The 22,753-nt window shown below is 39.9% G+C and overlaps 1 protein-coding gene across 3 annotated transcripts in view; it reads right to left on the bottom strand.

Annotated features, from left to right (window-relative positions):
* gramd4a (GRAM domain containing 4a) overlaps window positions 1-22,753 on the bottom strand; it is a 76,421-nt gene that overhangs the window by 36,499 nt on the left and 17,169 nt on the right. For 2 of the 3 annotated variants that reach the window (XM_020601289.1, XM_020601290.1), the window contains exon 3: window positions 11,572-11,692. In XM_020601289.1, coding sequence (XP_020456945.1) covers window positions 11,572-11,692 — 121 coding nt within the window. Of the gene's footprint in view, window positions 1-11,571; window positions 11,693-11,888; window positions 12,417-22,753 lie in introns of those variants that run through there. The other variant, XM_020601291.1, reaches the window with a different exon arrangement.

Raw genomic sequence — 22,753 nt, 5'->3', positions numbered from 1 at the left:
AAAATGCTTTCAAACACTCTGATTATATGCTCTGCCTTGCCATAATCTGGATAATGTATAAAATGTAGTTCTGTAACGTGTTTAGGCTCGCAGATTAACCATAAAACCCAGTAAAAAAGTTACTCGGTGAGGCAAACAGTACGCCTGCCTCAAGGCAGAGGGCGCTAGTGAGCCCACAGATTCTTGCGCTACCTACAATCTTCTTCGTGCTTGTTTATATTTCCTTTACAATCCACCTTATCAAAATGGAAGATTACATTTCCAAGCAGAGAAAATTCGCAAATCTGGACTGTGGACTTCAATCAAAACATTTTTGACAGTCTGGACATTTTTGTCCAGAAGGATCTTCTTTATTGAAAACATTTGTTTTAATATTGGATTCGAACCATAAAAGGGTTTGTAATACATACCAGCAGACAAATGGATTTCGTGTACAAGTAAAGGTAAGACCATAAACTTTTATTATTTCTAGTTAGAAATAAGCTCAATTGGAATAAATTTTAACCTCAAATTACATATGGGTCATGTTTGTGTGAAGAAAGCTGATATGAGACATAAAACATAATGCACTGTCTGTTAACAGACAATTTGTTAACAGTTCATTTGTATTTGTAATTCTGACTGTAAAAGAGTCAGTGCCTCACCAGCTGTCAACCTCACCGCACGTTACTGATTGTATGTAGTGAAGACTTCCGAAGAATTTAAAGATCAAAGATTTTTATTGTCAATTCACTATATGTGCAGGACATACAGAAAAACTGAAGTACCGTTTCTCTCTCACCTAATGTTGAATGCCCATACCATTTAAGAAACTAAAATAGAATAAATGTAGAATAAACACAGAACAGAATATGAAAACTGAATTCAAGTAATAAGGATAAACTAAATGGTACAACCTAATAAGCTATGATGAAATTCAAAGCCATGTGCAAACAGTGACTGTAGTGCAAATAAGTTTATTTAATGAAAAAATTGTATTTTTGGTGAAATGGAAATTATGACATGTACAGTATGATTCTAGTGAATAATTTCCTATAATTAACACGTCTGTCTTCACTTAGAGACTACTTTTTATAGAGGAGTACAGAGGACTGATAGAGAGCTTTGACACACTGAAACTTTGAAACACCACCTGGAGCTCGAAATGAGCAAAACCAGTGAGGCTTGTGGTGGACTAACAGAGGAACAGGAGACCACCACTACCTATTCAGTTCATCCTGGAGCCTAAGTGGATGTTTGTACCAAATCAGAATACATTCTCTCAAGGTGTTCCTGAGATAGTGTTCACAATAATGGGACAGACAGATGGATGGACGGAAGGACACCCTAAAAACATACAGCAATGCTTCCTTCCATAGCTGCTGCCAGCACTGAGGCGTAATAATGTTGAGGTGCCTAGGTGCAGCTGAGGGTGCATGAGCAAGCAGCAACTACCATAACTGAGTATCATGTGAGGGACTTCCTTTCCTGCTACTGTAAACTATTATCAGCAACACAAGAGACCATTTAGCTAGGCCTCCATACGCTGAGAGCGACAGTCAGACCACAATGACTAGAGTTGGTGTGAATGTGTTAGACTAAGTAAAAAGAGAAGCAGGGCAGTAGAGGCAGAGAGAGCTAGGGCTTTGCTGCAGGGCCAGCAGGATCTGAGTTTTCTGAGCACAAAGCAGCTGTCAAACACACACGTGACACATGTGCATGTGTTAGTATGGCTCTATATGACTGGCTGAGTACATACTGTACATATGTGAGCACGTTTGTGGATTGGACTGAAAACACCGATGCCCTGTACAAGAAGGGCCAGAGCTGCCTCCACTTGTTGAGGAGACTGAGGTCCTTTGGTGTGCGGGGGGGCGCTCCTTCGGACATTTTATGATACTGTAGTGGCATCTGCAGTTTTTTTACGCTGTTGTGGGCTGGGTGGGAGGTAGCACGGACAGGGGAAGAAAGAGACTCAACAAGCTGGTCGAGAGAGTTGGGTCTGTTCTGGGCTGCTCCCTAGACTCCATCGAGGAGGTGGCGGACAGAAGGATGCTGGTAAAACTAACATCCATCATGCATAACCCCTCCCATCCCCTGCACCACAGTGGAGACTGAACAGTTCTATCAGCACAAGACTACTACATCCCAAGAGCAAGAAGGAGCGTTACCGCAGGTTGTTCCTCCCCACAGCTATTAGACTGTACAATATATCACTGCAGGGATAAGCTAGGTGAAATTATGAGGGACTATGCAATGGTAAACATTGCAATACTCAAATCCTGGGGTAAAATGCGTGGTTATGTACGTATGTAAATTCTGTTCTTGATTTCTCTCTTGAATAATTTATTCTGTCTTAAAATCTGGAATTTGTTTATCAAGATATGCGAGTGGTGATTGTTCTCATAGTGTTATGTTGTTTGTTCTCTACTGCTGCGGAAACATTGAAATTTCCCCATTGAGGGATCAATAAAGTACCTACCTACCTACCATGTCCATGTTTCTGTGCAGCATATGGAGCATGATGTGCATGGGTACTGTACATATGCAAGCAAAGCAAACCACTGTTCATTTAAGCAGGCAAAGGTTTTTAAGACCTGAAAGGAAATACTCTCTGGAGGTTTTTCAATCCAAACCAAAGACAATGGCTCCTTACATTAAAGGACAGTGGGGTCACGTGGGTTCAGAGAAAGACACAGAGAAGGAGACACTGGCCTCTCAATGTTCCCAGTCTCCAGTGATAGCCACAACACTAGTTGATATGGACAGAAGGGAAAGCTGAGCTTTGTGGCCTCCAGCCAATCTGCAGATGTTAATACACCACCTACTATAAGCCACTGACCAAGGGAAAACGAAAAGAGAAGATGGGGAATAAAAAAAACAATATAAATCCCTGCACTGGCAAATGGAGATAAAAACAATAAATGCTATCCCATATTCTTACTAGAAATGCACTGATTCCAACTTTCTTGGCCAATTACAATTTTCTAAGAACTGTAATTGACAGTACACACAACATTTTTGTAAAGTTTTACATTTTCTTTATTTCTCTATTTTAACAAAACCTCCAAATAAAAATCAAGTGCAATATTTGATGCAATAGTAGGGGAGGCGACAGTGCGGTGGGTAGAGCAGTCGTCTCCAACCGGAAGGTTGAGGGTTCGAATCTCTGTGCCTGCAGTCCATGTGTCGAAGTGTCCTTGGGCAAGACCCCGATGGTTAGAGCCATCAGTTGAGTTGGCGCCGCAGATGGCTGCCTTGGTTCTGTACCGGAAACAAATTCCTTGTGTGTAACATGCTTGGCCAATAAAGGTGATTATTATCCTTGTACTTCTCCAAATATCAACAGGTAATAGCAACAGCAGAATGTCGGTTATATCATCCCTACTGAGCACACAGCTCTTTTTGAACTGTGTGTAGTTTGTATTTGCTGTGTTTTACCATGGGTTGGATACACTGCACATATACATGCATTTCATGTGTAGCCAGTAATTCCCTCATTGTGTATTAGTTTTGGACATAGTTTCCCCTTCTCCAAGGCATTTCTGTAGTCTCCCCTGCGCATTTCCAATGCACGAGTGATCTCCAACAACTGATCAGTACAGCTCCAATTCTTACTGTATAATACAAACAACAATAACTTCAATGGGACCACACACTTTGTTTCACCTTTGACTTAGAAATGAAACCTGTTGCATAGCTAGAAAAACAGCTGTTCACACAGAAACTGTCAATACTGCTCTCATTGTGCAAGTTCACAAGGTTTGAATTTTGTAAACATATGTTTTTAAGTGACAGAGTTAAATAACCAAAAATTTTTGTCCAATTTTGTATTCTGTAACTATCCTACTGTAGTTGAAGTGAACAAAGAGCATTTTGTCTGCCCTGTGTGTTGTGTCTTTTTAAAATTCTCTTTCCTCTCTGTGGCTTCCTTCGACTCTAGCCGGTATCTCTTGGTGACCTAGATTTCACTCACTTGTTTCACTTACACCCCCTTCAATGTTATGTTATGTTCACTTCATAGCTAAATCTCAAACTACACACCATGTTACAGTGTCTTTACTAAGCTCTTGTTCTCATGGTGCAGAGCCAGACACCTTGACAGGTTGTATATGTCAGTCTTCTCCTCTGTTATGTTACTGTGCTCAAATGTTTACAATGAAAGAAAAATAAACAAGCAATAAATAATCTAGATAAACAAGTTTCATAATCCAATGTGTCAGCAGGATAGCATCTGCTTGTTTGGAGAAGGGTAATCACATAATAGATCTCATTACATCTTGCACACAGTACCTGGTCAAGAATATGAAGTCTACTCTTAGCACTGGGAACCAAGTTTTTCTACCCACATGGCCACCTGTTGCTTTCTCATGCTCTATGATGAGTAAACACTACTGTAACTAAACTTACAAGGGTACAACAAAACTAAACTGTGACCTGGACCTGAGCACAGTGAGGAGAAATAATGTAAAAAGAGATATCTGCACAAATGCTGAGGTTACATGAACTACAGGCCCTTGTAACATGACACTCTTCTTCACAAAATCAAACATCCCAATTGTAGAAGCCTGTCATGACCCATCTTGCCTCAACAACATAAGTTCTTGTAAAACAGAGCTCACCTACGGCAAAAAAGACTGTGAAAGACTTACTCCTTATCATGCAGCATGCGCTGTAGCTGTCTCTTTTAAAGCTGCATTAACTAACTTTTCCCTCTAATTTTCAACCGTTAAGGGTGAACTGAGAGTCAAAACAAATTCAAGCAGTATCTCCTCCTCTTCTCCTGTTTGCCCCTTCTCCCTTGTCATATGTCTCATACGTCATATGTGGTTATAACAGCCAGAGGCAGTTGTGGCAGTCAGGTAGCACAGCAGCAATAACTGGCTCCAAAACTAATGTATACAGTTTTTGGTGGCATCGTAGCGACACAATGCCAAATAAAGAGGTTTACATTTTAGCAATATGCACAAGCATGTCTAACATTGTTTGTAGTGGATGTATCTGCAGTAACACTAGCAAATTATACAAAAGGAAATTTTTTTAAATTGATACAGTAGTAATATTCTGGCCACTATCGCATCATATTTAATGTTATATACTTGAGTCATATACCCATGACTTGTATGTGAAACAAGATATTTCATGTTATGCTTTGATAGTTGAACAAACTCCCCACTTTTCTAGTTTTCTTGATACCGCAAATTTTAAAGAGCCCATGTCATGCTTTTCTGTATTTACCTACAATGTACACCTTGTTTTTTGAGCTTTCAGTCACTTTTAAGATGACAATTCATCATTGTACCTATGCTGTTGCACTTTTATCGGTTTATACAAGTATTACAAACTCTTGCTGGCGAGACTTTTTTCCACCCAACTATGTAAAGTCTTAGGCATTAATTTAGAGATTTCCTTGAATGGTCATATTCTCCAGGCTGTGCGCTTTCATTCGAGCTTGCCTGACATCCACCATTCTAAAACCAGAATTTTGCACATGGTTTTGTGTAGTTGCCTGTAACGTGAGGGAAGACACAGTGATCACCGGTTGGATTTACTGATCTTGGAGCTACTTGAAAGAGAATGAAGTTTGCACTACGTAGTGGGATGTAACAGTAAGTTAAATATAATGATGTGTGTTTCTGTTGAGAGAATTGTGTTAAGGCTGGAGAAGTTACTATATATGCATTATGTCGGTTAAAATATGGGGTTTCTCAATTATCCGGTTTGTTTAGTGTTAAATCTCTTTTCATCATACACCGTTGTTTACTTATCTATGGAGGAGAAATTCAAATTAATGCTGTTGCGGCTCGTCATGCTGGCCACTTTCATATTCTGGTTTGAACATAGCAGGTAGGATTTGGCGTACTGTCACTGTTGAAAACATATTTGTCAATTCTTTTGTTTATGTGTTCCATAGCTTCCGGACCAGCAACAGGAGTTGTGCGCGTTCACAAGCTATCCTCTTGTTTTCAGGAGGAAGCTTTCCCTGTAATATCGGGTTTTATTGTTCTGAAATAATTACCCTAACCCTAACTATGTGGAATTATGATGTGTGCAAAGCTAATCTAGGGGTACCTAAGATTAAAAATGAAAAAGCTGGAAATGAGCATGCCATGGGCACTTCAACTACTTCTGACTAAAATGTTACATGGACTGCAGTGTTATGGCCAACATAAACTGGACCAAAACCAAGCAAAAATTAGCTGAAGTACTTCATTTGCTAATCCAGGAAAACATGCTAGTTTCCACTCATGGGATAACAAAACACTGACATTTCAGTCAGTTGGAAGGACTCCAAATTACAACCAGAATGATTCAATACAAAAGGTATAAAATTTAAAAGCTAATGTTAGCTTGCTAATGATAACGTTAGCTTGCTAATGATGCCGTAAGCCAGCTACAGTATTTGCATGTCTAAGGAAGAGAGCCACATCGGTGTCAAATTTAAGTCCTTTGGATGCTTCTAATGCTCTCCATCCCAAACATGCTAAACCAATGTTAACACTGGCTTTGCCTTGTTCTCTGTAGCACTCTTTCTGTGCTAGAGAATATAGCCTCTTGGGTATAACAGGTCCACTCCCATCCTGGGTTGTACCTCCATGGTCCATCTTTGAAATGAGCCATACTAGTTTGAAAAATGCATTTCATAACCTTGGATGAGCAGGGGCGTGGAACAAGTGTGGTGCAAATTTTAACGAGACTGGCCATAGAGGGAAAGAAATAAGCACAGTTTGATATACTGGGCTACCCGTAGGTTCATGGAGCACCAGAAGATATTGAAAGGAACACACATTGCATTACAGGCCAACTGCAATTCATCTCTAGACGCATTTGCTTTCAGTTGTGCTGCTGCTGCATTGTGCATATCCTTTACAGTATGTGTATGTTACCCCCACTCAGTATGAAGTAGGACAGCAGCTAGGACAATGTATTGATCAGCCAGGCAGAACACAAAGCCTGGCTTGTTCCCCTGCAGCGACCTTCAATACATGACCTCAAACAGGTCTCTCTCACTCACACATACTGTATATCAAGTTCTTTCAAATGTTATAGAAGTAGTAGTGGTAAAACAGAATACACAGAACATGTCAGGGCCGCTTGGCGGCCGCTGCCTCTCATCCACCTTTCTCTCCTCTATTTTCTTGATCTGCGGGATTCTGCACCTCAGCTGTGTTGCACTCGGTAATTGGCGACTCGTTTGTCGGTGCACACAGCTGGGGTGCATCCCGCTGATTAGTTTTCCTCCTTATTTATACCTCGGGCAGACGCTCCGCCTGGGCCGGATCATTGCGACATGTAATGGACAATACTTACCCAAAGTAAGATAAATGTTATGTTGGACCCGCATTTTTAGACGTGTTTAAGATGCTACGCTGACAGTTCCTGTGCGTTTTGGCCTGACCTTATCACGCTAATTATGCGGTTAGCAATATGTCCTTTTGTCTTCTATGCTGACAGTCTCTGTGCTGTGGATTACATTGTGTACGTTGGTTCTTTTTTTTTGTCGTTCACCTGTCCATTCTCATCCTCTGCTATTCTAGTTCCTGCCGTTAGTTTGTGTGTTTACCTGTTTCGTCCTGGTCTCCTTAGTCATCACTGCCCTTCCCTGGTTGTATGTATTATGGACCCTGTTATGTTGTCATTTTGTTGTTTTTATTCCATTAAACCACCTTTTTTGTACTAGCACCTGGGTCAGCCATCTTGAGTCCACCCCCAGTTCTCCCTCACCCTCCTGGTGAGGGGGACTAAACCATAACAGAACAAGATGTTACAACAGCTTTTTCCCTGCCACAGTAAGACGGACAGTAAATACAAAATGTGAAAAACCTGTGAAATAACCCCTCATTACCCTACTGAGTAGAATACTACATACAATTCCACTAGGTGGAATACCATGTGTAATATTTGAAACTCCCCATTTTACCTGCTACCTTATTTCTGTATCCACAATTTTGTCAACTATTTTGTATTCTTGTTTTTTGTATTCTTGGGTAATCTTATATTTAGACTAGGTGTTCGTTCTTTTGGCTTTAAACTATCTGACTCCAGGAGAGCCCTGCATAAGAATTCCTATATGCCTAGACTGTCTGTTTATGCATAAATGGCAAATAAAAATCTTGAAAACCAATAAACCTCAATTAGGGCAGGGACTGAATATCACACAGTGCAATGTGATAATATAAAAACATTACAAATATATACATATTTTAGTCTGCCAGGACAAGGATGGATGTCAACAGACAAAACGTCCAGTGCATCTGTGCTTCTGTGTGATTATTCATTTGGCTTGTGTACACCATAGCTACATGTTTTTTTTTCCTTTAAGCTTGCCAGCATCTATCAGCTCTGATTACAAATTAGGTGTTTTGCAATGGAAAAAAGTCAGAGCTAACGGCAAGCCAAGAATAAAAAGTAAGCAAAAGAAAAAAAAAGCGATGAGGACAAGGGCAAAGAAAGAAAGATGGTGACGTTTAAAGGTAGGAGTAAAAAGTAATAGCAAGAGACAAGCAAAAGGGGACAGAAAAAGGAAGCTATAAAAGCTTAGCCAGCTTGTATAATTACAAGATGATTTCCACTGGCAATACCTAGCATCAATTAACCAGTGTAGGAAGGTCACAAGACAGGTTCCACCCACAAGACAGGTTCTAGTTGATATATCCCTCTGCCTTTATGTTCATTGCAATAATAATTACAGAACTATCATGGGGTTATCATGTAAGGAAGCCACATTTGCAGTGTTTATCCTAAATCGTAGTGTACAGGGTGTGCAGACTGAGAAGCACACAAAAGTTCACACAGAGAAGCACATATCTATATATTCTGACAATGGCCACTGTACGCAAACACAAACAGGGAGTGCATAAGCAGTGCAGTTTTATGTTAAAGCACTTACATAATTCACATCTCTGTTGTTTTAGTGTGTTCTGTGGCTGCTGCTATAAATCTCTGACCTTAAAAACCTATGCAGAAGAGAAAAAAAACAGCCACTCCGCATGTAATTGGAAGGAATTGCAAGGAATTGTTGACCAAATGATTATTTGATTACTGAGAACTTCACAGTTGGAATTTGAAACCTGTTAAATCAGTGGGACCGGCGTAGGATTTTTTGACCATTAAAATATGAGACATAAAAATTAAACTTACCTTACTTAACATTAATACCCTCACGTTATTATAAACATATAGGGTCAGATGGATAATATCTTCCATGACAGTACATATAATTTTATACCAACTGTTGGTGCATAAAATAACTGGACAGGAGTGTATGTTTTGTGGTTAATCCTATAAATTATTTACCTGACAGATCTAGATACTTCAAAAACATTAATCCAGAAGTGTCCCCATACTTGCTCACTGATATGTCACATTTCCACAAATGGCCTATTACAAGATAAAAGAATAGCTTCCATTGTAATGTATGAACAGTACATAAAAATCAGAGCTGAAAATATATACAGTCATATTGCTCAACCATAAATGACATGTAGATACCATGCTCAAAACATGGCAGTCATTACTGCACAACCTAACACAGGTGGGATTCAGTCTTACTTATGAATTTTAATTCAAAACATTATATTATTAGCACATTTTTCAGCTTGTAAAATTTTGAAATGAATACAAGCAATGATAATGCGCACAGAGAGTACCTACAATGCAGTAACAGTTATAACTAGTCAAAACAAAATTATTCTTTTTATTCTGGATAATCCACAAACCTCACAGTAGACAGTTTATCAGCAGCTACAGTTCTATCTGCATCTGTGGATAATCGTATTTGTGTAACCACAACATCTTTGAAAGTAATTTTTCAAGGCTCTGCACAAAAACTACCTCCATAGCTAGGTACGAATAGGGGTAGGCTACTGCAGCACTTCACTTGGTCAAGGTATAATGAGGTGAATATAAATTCACCAGCCACTTTATTAGGTACACTTGTACAATTGTATGTAATTCAATGCAACACTTCTGCCTTAATATGTGTTTATGAAGCTCAAAATTTTTTGGTTTTTGGTAAAATTGTTTGACGTCATACGTAAAAGGTGGTTTTGTATAGGACTACATTATATCCAGAGGTGTCTCTATATTTGTCCTTCACAGCTACATGACAAGGTCAGAATATTAGGAACACCTCTGACTATAATGTAGTCCAGTACAACATCACCTTTAGTTATAAACAAAACCATGAGAACACATTGCTGACCCTTTAAACTAATCTGACTAGTCTGTCATGTGGTGTGTGTGCATATACACATATCTAAAAAAAAGAATGAAATTAAGAAAGGCAATCATGAGAGGAAAGGAAAGAATAAGGACCTTAAGGAGTTATAAGAGACAAAGATAACTTAGTAGACAACTGTCATGACACTCGCTGAATGTGTTGGCCTCTTTTAACATCCGGAAACCTTGTTATAAATTAACCAATTAAGTGCCCTCAGAATAGCACAGGTCAATTTCATCAATGTATACACACACACGATGAGAAAAGGAAACTTGTGTCTCCTGTTAAGGCAGGAGACAATATACTTAAGCAGTGTGTTTGTTTTAGAATCTAGCATGGACCCCTGCTTTATTCTGGGCAGCAGAGAAAAATATGTCAGAGAGAGAACATCTACCTACATTCTGTTCCGTCTGAGTGGGAAAGAGATCCAAGAAGCCCAAGTAATTTCTCAGGTTGATGCATAATTAGAAAATTGAGCACAAAATCAACACACAGTTCAAGGTTTGGAATGATGAATCTCAGTTCCATCTGTACTGTACTGAGTTCATAATGCTGCATTCTTGTCCTCTATAACTAACTTTCTCTGTTTGATGGCCGTGCCAACTGGTGGTCAACTTCTGTCACTGGACCAGTGGGGGCAGTAGTGAGCAAATTGCTGTTTGGCGCATTAGAACAAGGAGAAGACAACGCCAAACTACACTAGGACAAGCCACATAAATGTGACAGAGGTGTATGTCAAACATTGCAGTTTACCTTTTCAAGAGAAAAGTCTTTGGGGGGGGTTACTGGGTGGTTGGTTTTTCATTTGTACAACGGCTTTGTTTGCACATCTCCATTAAGATGTAGCTCACAGCTGTCCCAACTGTTTTTGTGAGATGCATCCATGAGTGTCTCAGTCCTAAATGGGGCTAGCAGTGCATTTGTCTAGCAGTATTTGCAAATTGTTGGTCAGTCTGTCTGTGCCATTTCTTGAAGAAGAAAAACTGAAATGCTGCTCTAAAAGTCGACAATGGAGTATCAACTATGTTTCAAATTCTGAAACCTAAGCATAGTTATGTTAGCAAAATAACCACATGTAATATCCAGGTAGATACTGTCACAGTGCCACGATGGTATCAAAAAATTTTATATTTCATACATCATGAAATTACAAATATTGTTACATCCCAACTAAATGCTGTTGACTATTGCTCCATAATAAGTGTTCAATTGTTCAAAACTATGGCTAGTCTTCTCCTACTCCCTGAAACACTACTGACCCACCTCTGTAGCAGTCAATTTAGAGTGTGTTTAGTCGCATGTGTGTTAACTCGGAAATGTCTGAAACAGTGATCTAGTCCAGGTCTCGTGTCATGCGTGTGCGTACTCACGTAGGAAATGTTTCTCCAGTAAGGCAATTTCCAGGTGCCCTTTGACTTCGTTGAGTCGGTCTAACTCTGACCTCTGGAAATCCTGGATGGCCGCAGCCATGGTGGGAGACCCTGAACCTGCCTGTGCACACCACACACGTGTACATACAAGGGCCCATGTGCACGCACACGCGCACACACACACACACACACACACACACAGACAACAGAAGAAAGATTTTTTTATGAGAACACAAACAGGAACCTCTCATATATCCCATTTGATATAATACACACATGCACACCCACACACAGATTCACATGACAACATGACTCACGCCAACGTTTCCTCATCAGGTTTAAGTCCAGCTGAAGCGAGATAGGAGGAGGAAGGCAAAAGACAGGAGATTCCCCCTCTTCTGACTACAGCAATACTGATGACTCACACATCTCTAAAGGCTTTAACCCTGTCACCCACAACTTGCAACACAACGAGTGTCGGCGGACGGAAAAAAACAACAATGATTGAGAGCTGACGACTGAAAAAGGAGAAAAATAAGGAAGAAAGTGTGAGGTATCACGGCTGAGTGCGTGACGGACAGAGAAAGGAAAGGAAAAGCGCTGGAGGATGGTAGAGATATCTGCCAGCAAGATGATGAGCACTGCAGGTTGAGCATTACTGCTCGACTACAGCAAAAGGTCCTTTAAGAGACTCCTGCCACACACACTCTGCAGCAGTTTCTCCCTGACAGCAACCAGTGTGGTGTGTATGTGTGTCTGCGTATTCACACTGCAATGTCTGGAGCTGCAAAAGAGGGAGTGTGCAAGGGAGAGAAGGAGAGGGAGAGGGAGAGAGCACAAAACTGACAATGACCTGAAAAAACCTGCTTTGGGTGCGAGCCAAAATCTAACAAGACAGGCAAGTGGGGGGACACATACACACAGACAGTGGCACTGAATAAAGAAGCACTTCAAAGAAAACAAATAAGAGGCTCTTCTCGAAGTGTGTTATTGAGAAGAAAAAGGATGTTGACTGAAAAAGACAGGAGGAGGTTATAAGAAATAAATGGACCCAGGAGGGTAAAGTGAGAAAGCAAAGAGGCAGGAGGACATAGAGAAACAAGCGGATGGTGGGGGTGAAGTGACAATGTGTTGCTGCATTAGGAACGATCAGCTATATCCACAATGTTTGGATTTTGTCAGCTATGTGTTAGCAAAATTCAAAATCACCAACAATTTGGTTCTAGCATCAGACTTAATTTAGGTACACCATATGTTTAATGCAGTTTTCAGCTCTCAGTCAGAACCTCTTGGCTGTCAAAAGTAGGTCAATCCCTCACATCACCCTGGATGATCACCAACTGATTAATTATTCTGTGGCCCCTCTCCCTCTTTCAGGACTGCGGCTGATTAGAGCAAAGGAATCTCTCCGTGTATGGCTCTGTGACTAATTTAATTATGCATGCTGTTTTTAATCTTAAAAAAAAAGACAGACTAATCGTCTCTGTTCAGTTTAGAATAGAGGTGAACAGATGTTGCCAAACATTTTCTGCACAGTATTATGAATTTAAATGGCAAATAAGCCACAATCCCCAATAGTTATTCTTCCTGTAATATCTATTAGGTGAACTGCAAACAACTGGCTATCACAAATAAACTAACAAATAAAATACTATATACATAACCATATATAACAAGCTATTTTTTAAATTACTTAAACACATTAAACTCTAAAAGAAAACTGACAGAAATGTAAACAGAGTAGTGAAAAGTTTTATTTCACTCATCAGTTTATATGTGCTCACTCTTGCTTCTTACATTCATAAAATTGTTATAATAATAATAATTTTCCAGCTGCCTTGTCCTGCAGGGGTGGGAATCTTTGACAAACTCACAATTCAAGTTGATTCATGACAATTTTCCATTGAAAAAACAGATTCAAATAAAAAAAAAGAAAAAGAAAAGAAAGCAGAAGATATGTTGGCTCTTGGCTGTTATTCTAGTTTACTGTGCGTCATACAACTGATTTCTGTCCTTAGCTGAGCCGCTAATAAAACTTAACAGTTAAGCTAACTGGTTTTGATGAGCATCAAAACCAAGTACTTTACATAATGCTACTCAACAGTATGTAAAGTACTTGAAATTATAAGTTTATAAGGTTATTAAAATTAGTTCCACCTTTACCAGATGAAGTATCAAATGTGATGAACACAATGTATTAGTATTTATAGTCCAATAACTATAATAATATGCCATAAAGAGTACTTTTACTACTTTAAGTTATATTTTGATACCAATAATTTGTGCTTTTATTTAAATAATTTTTTTAATGCAGGATTTTTACTATTATTTTCACAATGTGGTACTGATAGTGCTACCTCAGTAAAGACTGCGAGTACTTTTCCCAACACTGGGTTTTGGTACCTGGCATGTTTTGTAAAGGGGAGGGGGAGGAACAAAGCAACATGTTCACTTGTGTTGTTGGTAATTTTACGTCTGCAGCAGTAGAAAACAGTGTTTGTGCTACAGCGTTACTGCCAGAGAAAACCAATGTAATCCAAAACAGGCACAGGTCTGTAGAAATGAGGTTTTTTTCTTCGTCCTACCAGTTTGAAGTGCTGCACTGTGCCGCCGTTTGTTAATACATTCAATGCTATGCTACACCAACGTCAGTCTGTTGGTGATGGGCTACAAAGTATTCACTTAGTGCTTGTCCTTCACTGATTACTATCAAGTAATTAGAAAGTCACTTTCTGCTTTTCCCGTTTAGGGGTCGCCACAGCGAATCATCACACTGACGACTTGCATGTTGACATTTGGCATGTGTTTTACACTGGATGCCCTTCCTGACGGAACCCTGATTCGAACCTGGGCCACAACGGCGAGAGCGCTGTGCCTTAACCACTAGCCTACCAGAGACGGCTACTATCAAGTATTTAATTAATACATGCAAATTAATTCCTTTTCTGAAGATGAACTAACTTTACAACTGTAGATGTACAGCACAATTTTAGTATGTGCGTGCTGTCCACTGTCTGTGTGCAACATTGGCTTCACGGTGGAATTCTGCCTTTTTCGCTCTGTCAACATTGACAAAAATCAATTTTCAGCATTGTTGAATTGATTTAGTCATAGAAGTTATGAATCGCGATTCTAATGCAAATCGATTTTTTTCCTCTCACCCCTACTGTCTTGTCTATCTGAGGCACAACCCACACAGTTTGCACACTCTGCCCACACTGCTCTGCACCTCTTCTTCAGGTCAATACCTTCCTGTCTATTATGAAGCTTTCATCCTGTCAGTATTCTTCTCTGCTTCTCTTCAATGGCCTTGTCTGTGTGGAGGCTTCTTGTTTAAAGACTTCTGCTGACTCATCTCTCAAACCTCCCGCTCACACTGCTTAGTCATCAGCTGCACGTCTTATTAAACTCTCTTTTTTTCTCCTTATTCCATTCCTCCTCTCTATGCCCTCAGCCTCGAGAAAGACAATGCCATGAGTTACATGGTGACCTCAGTTCAGAGGTGACACAAATGTCAGACCTATGCTAGCGATAAACCCTGGTCCTAGTAACCTCAGATATGCATTTTAAGCCTACATCTCTCATGATGCCCAGTATGAATCTAAATGCAGGAGGTGAAATACAAAAAGAGCAGACCCCCTCTAAGTGTGCAGATTGTTGTTCAAGCAGATTGCTGCTACTGCTTGAGCAGTCTTGTCCAATGATCAAACATCTGGCTTGTCACACAAAATGTTCTTACACTGTGGTCAGACTGATGGCGCAAGTATTCCAGTGCTTGTTAATGCAGGTTTTATAAAATGTGACAATAACCACATTAAAAATAAATAAATAGATTGTTGAAAGCGAACCAGCTGAGGCCATTCACGAAGTTACAAGGCCAGCCAAATTTACGAATCTTAAGGCACATGCATAACTCTGTTCCACTGGGAAATTTTTTTAAAGCTAGCAGAGCCAGAAGACCCTCTGCTGATGGGAGAAAACATTGACAGTGTAATAGATAATGTGGTTATACTTGAAAGATATTTTACTATTTGAACTGCCTATTCCAGTCTTTTATTTTTGCCAATGAAACCATGCACTCTCCTTCTTACCAAATAACCCAATTTTGACATGCAGTGTACAGTGGTGTGAAAAAGTGTTTGCCCCCTTACTGATTTCTTATCTTTTTGCATGTTTGTCACACTGTAATGTTTCAGATCGTCAAACAAATTTATATATTAGTCAAAGATAACACAAGTAAACACATCATGCAGTTTTTAAATGAAGGTTTTTATTATTAAGGGAAAACAAAATCCAAAACTATAGAGCCCTGTGTGAACAAGTGTTTGCCCCCCTGTCAAAACACTGGTTTATCGCACCTGAGTTCAATTTCTCTTGCCACACCTGTTCGCAATCAAGAAATCACTTAAATAGGACCTGCCTGACAAAGTGAAGTAGACCAAAAGATCCTCAAAAGCTAGACATCATGCCGAGATCCAAAGAAATTCAAAAACAAATGAGAAAGAGAATAATGGAGCTCTATCAGTCCGGAAAAGGTTATAAAGCCATTTCTAAAGCTTGGGGACTGCAGATATTTTGGTACACAGCAGAATTCATGGTTCCACTTATCACAGCATGTCTTCCAGGGCCTGAAGCAGCAAAACAGCCCCAGACCATCCCACTACCACCACCATATTTTACTGTTGGTATGATGTTCTTTTTCTGAAATGCGGTGTTACTTTTACGCCACACATAATGGGACACACACCTTCCAAAAAGTTCAACTTTTGTCTCGTCTGTCCACAGAGTATTATCCCAAAAGTCTTGGGGATCATCAAGATGTTTTCTGGCAAAACTGAGACGAGCCTTTATGTTCTTTTTGCTCAGCAGTGGTTTTCGTCTTGGAACTCTGCCATGCAAACCATTTTTGCCCAGTCTCTTTCTTATGGTGGAGTCATGAACACTCAGCTTAACTGAGGCAAGTGAGGCCTGCAGTTCTTTGGATGTTGTTGTGGGGTCTTTTGTGACCTCTTGGATGAGTTGTCGCTGCGCTCTTGGGGTAATTTTGGTCGGCTGGCCACTCCTGGGAAGGTTCTCCACTGTTCCATGTTTTCGCCATTTGTGGATAATGGCTCTCACTGTGGTTCGCTGCAGTCCCCAAGCTTTAGAAATGGCTTTATAACCTTTTCCGGACTGATAGAGCTCCATTATTCTCTTTCTCATTTGTTTTTGAATTTCTTTGGATCTCGGCATGATGTCTAGCTTTTGAGGATCTTTTGGTCTACTTCACTTTGTCAGGCAGGTCCTATTTAAGTGATTTCTTGATTGCGAACAGGTGTGGCAAGAGAAATTGAACTCAGGTGCGATAAACCAGTGTTTTGACAGGGGGGCAAACACTTGTTCACACAGGGCTCTATAGTTTTGGATTTTGTTTTCCCTTAATAATAAAAACCTTCATTTAAAAACTGCATGATGTGTTTACTTGTGTTATCTTTGACTAATATATAAATTTGTTTGACGATCTGAAACATTACAGTGTGACAAACATGCAAAAAGATAAGAAATCAGTAAGGGGGCAAACACTTTCACACCACTGTATGTGCACACTCACAAAAAAATCCTAAACACCTGAAATCCAAATGAAAACAGAAAAACAAAAAAAATGGCAGCTTACAGATATGCCTAGATCATAGAGGCACCTCATACTACATAACAAACATGTAAATCACCACAGTGATGAGGGCAGCAGTCTTCTTGGTAATGATTCCCACAGTCCTAAGACAGGTGCAATCCACAGCTCATTAAGTTACCTGGCAAACTAAACCCACACCTTGCATATTCTGGTTTGACTACAGTTTACATTTAAGTTGAGGGATTACAGTTAAACTGTTTTTGGATTTTGCTGCCATGGTAGAGTTGATCTTAGGCCCTTACTATGAAAATGAGCAAGATAAGAGAATTGATTGTAAATAAGTGTATGATTATAGGCTCCAGCATTCATAACCCAGTAGTGAGTACGGAGTGGCTATTTGGAGAGCTGTTCAGCACTGATGGTTCAGTTAAGTGGTATCCAATTATATTTCCAAGTACATTATCTATACATATCCAGCAAAAAAACAAAACAAAAAAAAAAACAGTAAATTAACATTTTTGATGGAAATGCTCATTTTTCAATAATACCAATAAGGTTGCTGAGCATCACAAAATTCTAATGACTACTACAAGGGATCTATATTTATTTCCACCACATCTTTTATATTGTGCAATAACAGTGGAGAGAATTTCCAACTAGAAATGTTGGAGTCCAGAAAAAAAAAAAAAGTTTTTTGTCTGTATTTCAAACTTTAGATGCATTTTTGATAATGAATACAACAATGACACAAAGTACGACAGCTGCAGTGGGGAAGCCACCTGATCTGACAGAAAAATTGCCAGTGAAGTCATCTGCTGGATGGAATTCTTCCTATTTAGTATGGAAGACAGGCTAGTTTGTCAAAAAGACTCAGTATTCTGCAGTGCAAGAGCACTCACTGTCCCTTTTTTTTTTGATGTAATGAGGGTGTAGTTTAGACCCAGTTCATGTAACTGATCCTGGAGGGTGGAGAGAGACATTACACTATGGGTGGGCTTCTGTGTGTCAGCAGGGACCTATGAAGGGCACAGCACAGGAAAAATGAGATTTGCACCAAGCAGTGGCAGGCCTGCAACTGCAAATCTCATGTATATTTGTGTGTGCCAGTGGGGATAATTGCTAGCTTGGTCTATTTTGAGACTTCAGTGTGACTCATCAGTGCCGTGATGTGGGCGACATCTCCCCAGTGGGCTGGTACTCACACAGACACACCAGTGCGCGCACACACACACACACACACACACACACACACACACACTTGTGGACAGACGGAAAACATAAGTGCAAACATTCTAATACAGACACCTGCTGCACATACCCAGCCAGACCCCTGTTTTTTTATTAAAAAACAAAAAGTTGCTCAAGAACAGATTTTTAAAAACCAAGAGTTTATTTTGTTATTTCCTACACTACCAGTCAAAGGTTTGGACACACTTTACTACTGAATTACAGTCAAGGTTAGGGATGCAAGTAAACCCACAGACAAGCTGAAAATGTTTCATGAGCTGTCTATTTGAGCACAAAGTAAACAGGAGACAGAGATGTCTGGGGCCTTCATTCAGGAAATGAGACAATCAAGTGACAAATCCAGTGTTCCTTTCAATGAACGCACAGCTGATAATGACATCCACATGGCAAAAGGAGAGTTGCAGGTTTAATGAAATATGAGCGGTACAGTATCTAGTGTGGGAGGAAGGCATATCAAAAATAGCCAAAAGCATGATCTGGAATTTTTTTTGTCACAGGGGGAAAAGTTCGTCCTTTCTCACCATTTCCTCTCCTTCCTATCAATCTCCTTCCCTCTAGATATCTCAGTGTCCAATCTTCCGAGGCTAAGAGCCTGTCTTCTTGCTTTATCACTTTCCCTGCTTTAATCCGCTCCCTCCTGCCATTTTTCATTTTCATTCCCTTCCTGGTAGTCATTATCTGTTCATCTCCCCACAGCTTTCACTATTTCTGCTCTTGTCTGCTACCGATTGCCATCTCCATTCTGTATCCCCCACTCTAAAATCTTTATCGCTGTTATCTCCTCCATTTTTCTTTACCATGACAACTACTCTATCCATCATTCTCTTCAGCTCAGTTGCACAAAGTATAAGCACAGCGGTTTGAGATTAGATAAAAAAAAAAAAAAGTTGTGTAAACATTCATTGTTCTCATAAAGGAATGCTAAAACATCAACAGAAAGATGGAACAGAGGTTACTGCACATTCTCTCTCACTCTGCTTTTTTTTAAAGAAATTATGCTATAGTCACCCTGAGGAAGGAGCATCTTTGACAAAATAATTCACAAGTATATAAAAAACAGGCAAAGTGTATATATGTATACACACACGCACGATAACATGTTACTTTCACGTTAACACATTACTTAATTACCACTGACAATTATTTTATCGCGCATTAAGGCAATTGTTTATTATTATTATTTTGAAAGTCCGTTGCTCACAGGCTCTGAATACACACACAGACAAACCATGGGTTACAGGAGGGGTGGGATGTTGATCAGTACTGGCTTGGGATGGGCGTCATCTGAACTAATGAGAGCATTTTGGGTGGGCCTAAGACCGCTGCAGCGCTCACATGACCTGGAACTGAATAGAACCGGCAGAGACCGAAAAATGGAGAAAGGTACAGAACTCTTACATGGACATTTTCATTTTAAATCTGTTCCACACAGAGAAGCTGATAGAACCAAAGTTATTTGTAACCACTGCAAAGCTGAATTTTCTTATCACCAGAGTACTTTGAGTATAAAGCATCACTTAAATGCAATAAACACTGTTCATGCCAGCAAATCACCCACCCAAACAAACAGTGAAGGGAGGCTTCTGCAGATTACGTTGGATGTAGCGTGTGGGAGTAGTATAGATAAACAAAACCAAGACAAGCTAACAAATGCCACAGCGAAGTGGATAGCAACAAACTGTTCTTGGGATTGTACTCATCCTTCTTCTTCCTCCAAACACGGCGAGTGGAGTTTATACCAAAAAGTTCTATTTTGGTCTCATCTGACCACATGATCTTCTCCCATGCCTCCTCTGGATCATCCAGATGGTCTTTGGCAAACTTCAGACAGGCCTGGACATGTGCTGGCTTGAGCAGAAGGACTTTGCGTGCGCTGCAGGATTTTAAGCCATGACGGTGTAGTGTGTTACTAATGGTAACCGTTGAGACTGCGGTAACAGCTCTCTTCAGGTCATTGACCAGGTCCTCCCGTGTAGTTCTAGGCTGATCCCTCACCTTTCTCAGAATCATGGATACTACACGAGGCGAGATCTTGCATTGAGCCTCAGTCCGAGGGAGATTGACAGTCATCATGAATTTCTTCCATTGTCTAATAATTGCACCAACAAAGGTGGTTGAGAATGACCAAGCTAAGATCCTGTGGGACTTCAAGACACAAACTGACAAACTGATAACGGCCAACCAACCGGACATAGTAGTGGTGGACAAACAGAAGAAGAAGGCCGTAGTGATAGATGAAGTAATCCCAAGCGAAAGGAACATCAGGAAGAAGATCATGAGAAACACCAAAGGCTGAAAGAAGAGCTAGAAAAGACGTGGAAGGTGAAGGCACAAGTGGTCCCTGTGGTAATAAGAACATTGGGGGCTGTGACCCCCAAACTGGGAGAGTGGCTCAAAAAAATCCCAGGAACAACATCTGAGATCTCTGTCCAGAAGAGTGCAGTGCTAGGAACAGCTGAGATACTGCACAGGACCCTCAAGCTCCCAGTCCTCTGGTAGAGGACCCGAGCTTGAAGGAAGGAATACAAGAACGCCCCAAAGTAGGGGGCGAGTGGGGAATTTTTATATATACAGTGGGTACGGAAAGTATTCAGACCCCCTTAAATTTTTCACTCTTTGTTATATTGCAGCCATATACTAAAATCATTTAAGTTCTTTTTTTTTTCCTCAATGTACACACAGCACCCCATATTGACAGAAAAACATAGAATGTTAGACATTTTTGCAGATTTATTAAAAAAGAAAAACTGAAATATCACATGGTCATAAGTATTCAGACCCTTTGCTCAGTATTTAGTAGAAGCACCCTTTTGAGCTAATACAGCCATGAGTCTTTTTGGGAATGATGCAACAAGTTTTTCACACCTGCATTTGGGGATCCTCTGCCATTCCTCCTTGCAGCCTCCTGTCACAGACATAAGTATGGGAGCGAAGGTCAGACATCCTCCCATTTCTTCCTCCAGCACTTCATGAATGAAATCCCTCCCTGCTGAGCGGTGAGTCCCGGATATCGTTTAGATTAAGTCTGCAGTCCTCCATGTATTCTCACTTGTGTTTGTTTTATAATTGATTTATTCATCCACTTTTCTTTCAATAATAAACTATTTAATGTGCAATTCCTGTGAGTTCCTGTGATGAAAGATTCATACTGTCGATTTTTAGTTTTCACCTACACTTTAAAAGTCTTCATCTGAAAGCACTGGTTTGGTTGGCGCAGTAAAAACAACATTTTCCTGTCTGGTTTTCTAATATAAAATATGAAGAATATTTAATTTGACTGATGAGGGTCATTATTATAAAGATAGTGTTTTTGTTTGTTTGGTAAGTACATGTTAAGTACATCTTGTCAGTCAGAATGAAATATCCTGATGTAGAGTACTTTGAAAAGTGCACTCATATGTCATCATAAACCACATTATTATGATTTACCATTTAGATTCATTCTGAAGATGTTAGATATTACCAGGCATCTGAGGAAAAGTACAACCGGGTCATGTACAAACAAATGTTTTCTTTTTCACAGATTTGACACCACATAAAAAAGAAGACAGTTAAAAAAAGGGGAAGTGGCAAATTTACTGAATCTCAAAACTCAAAACTGCTTTGTGTGGTCACACAGCTTTCTCCTTCCCATTTTTATTCAACCACCAAACCTACAACTGCTTTTAAGAGAAGCACATTAAATCACATTTTTGACCATCTTTCCCACATTTTCACACCGACTCATCTATCTGGGTGAAACAGACCAAAATGCCACTGAAGCAAAATGACATGTTAAACATGACGACCAACGTTTACCATCCAACCTGACAGCACTGGAGAGGATCTGCAAGGAGGAATGGCAGAGTATCCCCAAATGCAGGTGTGAAAAACTTGTTGCATCATTCCCAAAAAGACTCATGGCTGTATTAGCTCAACAGGGTGCTTCTACTAAATACTGAGCAAAGGGTCTGAATACTTATGACCATGTGATATTTCAGTTTTTCTTTTTTAATAAATCTGCAAAAATGTCAAACATTCTGTGTTTTTCTGTCAATATGGGGTGCTGTGTGTACATTAATGAGGAAAAAAATGAACTTAAATGATTTTAGCATATGGCTGCAATATAACAAAGAGTGAAAAATTTAAGGGGGTCTGAATACTTTCCGTACCCACTGTATATAGACATCTTTCCCCTAATCAACACATCCATACTAGCTCTGATTAATACTCTCATATTAACAGGGTATGTTCCACAGGCTTTTAAACTTGGCGTATTTAAACCTCTACTCAAAAAGCCTACTCTTGACCCAGGTGTCCTAGCTAATTACAGTATAGACCAAT

This window comes from Monopterus albus, unplaced genomic scaffold, assembly GCF_001952655.1.
Source record: "Monopterus albus unplaced genomic scaffold, M_albus_1.0 scaffold51.1, whole genome shotgun sequence".
Classification (NCBI taxonomy): Eukaryota; Metazoa; Chordata; class Actinopteri; order Synbranchiformes; family Synbranchidae; genus Monopterus; species Monopterus albus.
The sequence above is the reverse complement of the archived record's forward strand: the minus strand, read 5'-3'. Positions and strand labels throughout refer to the sequence as shown.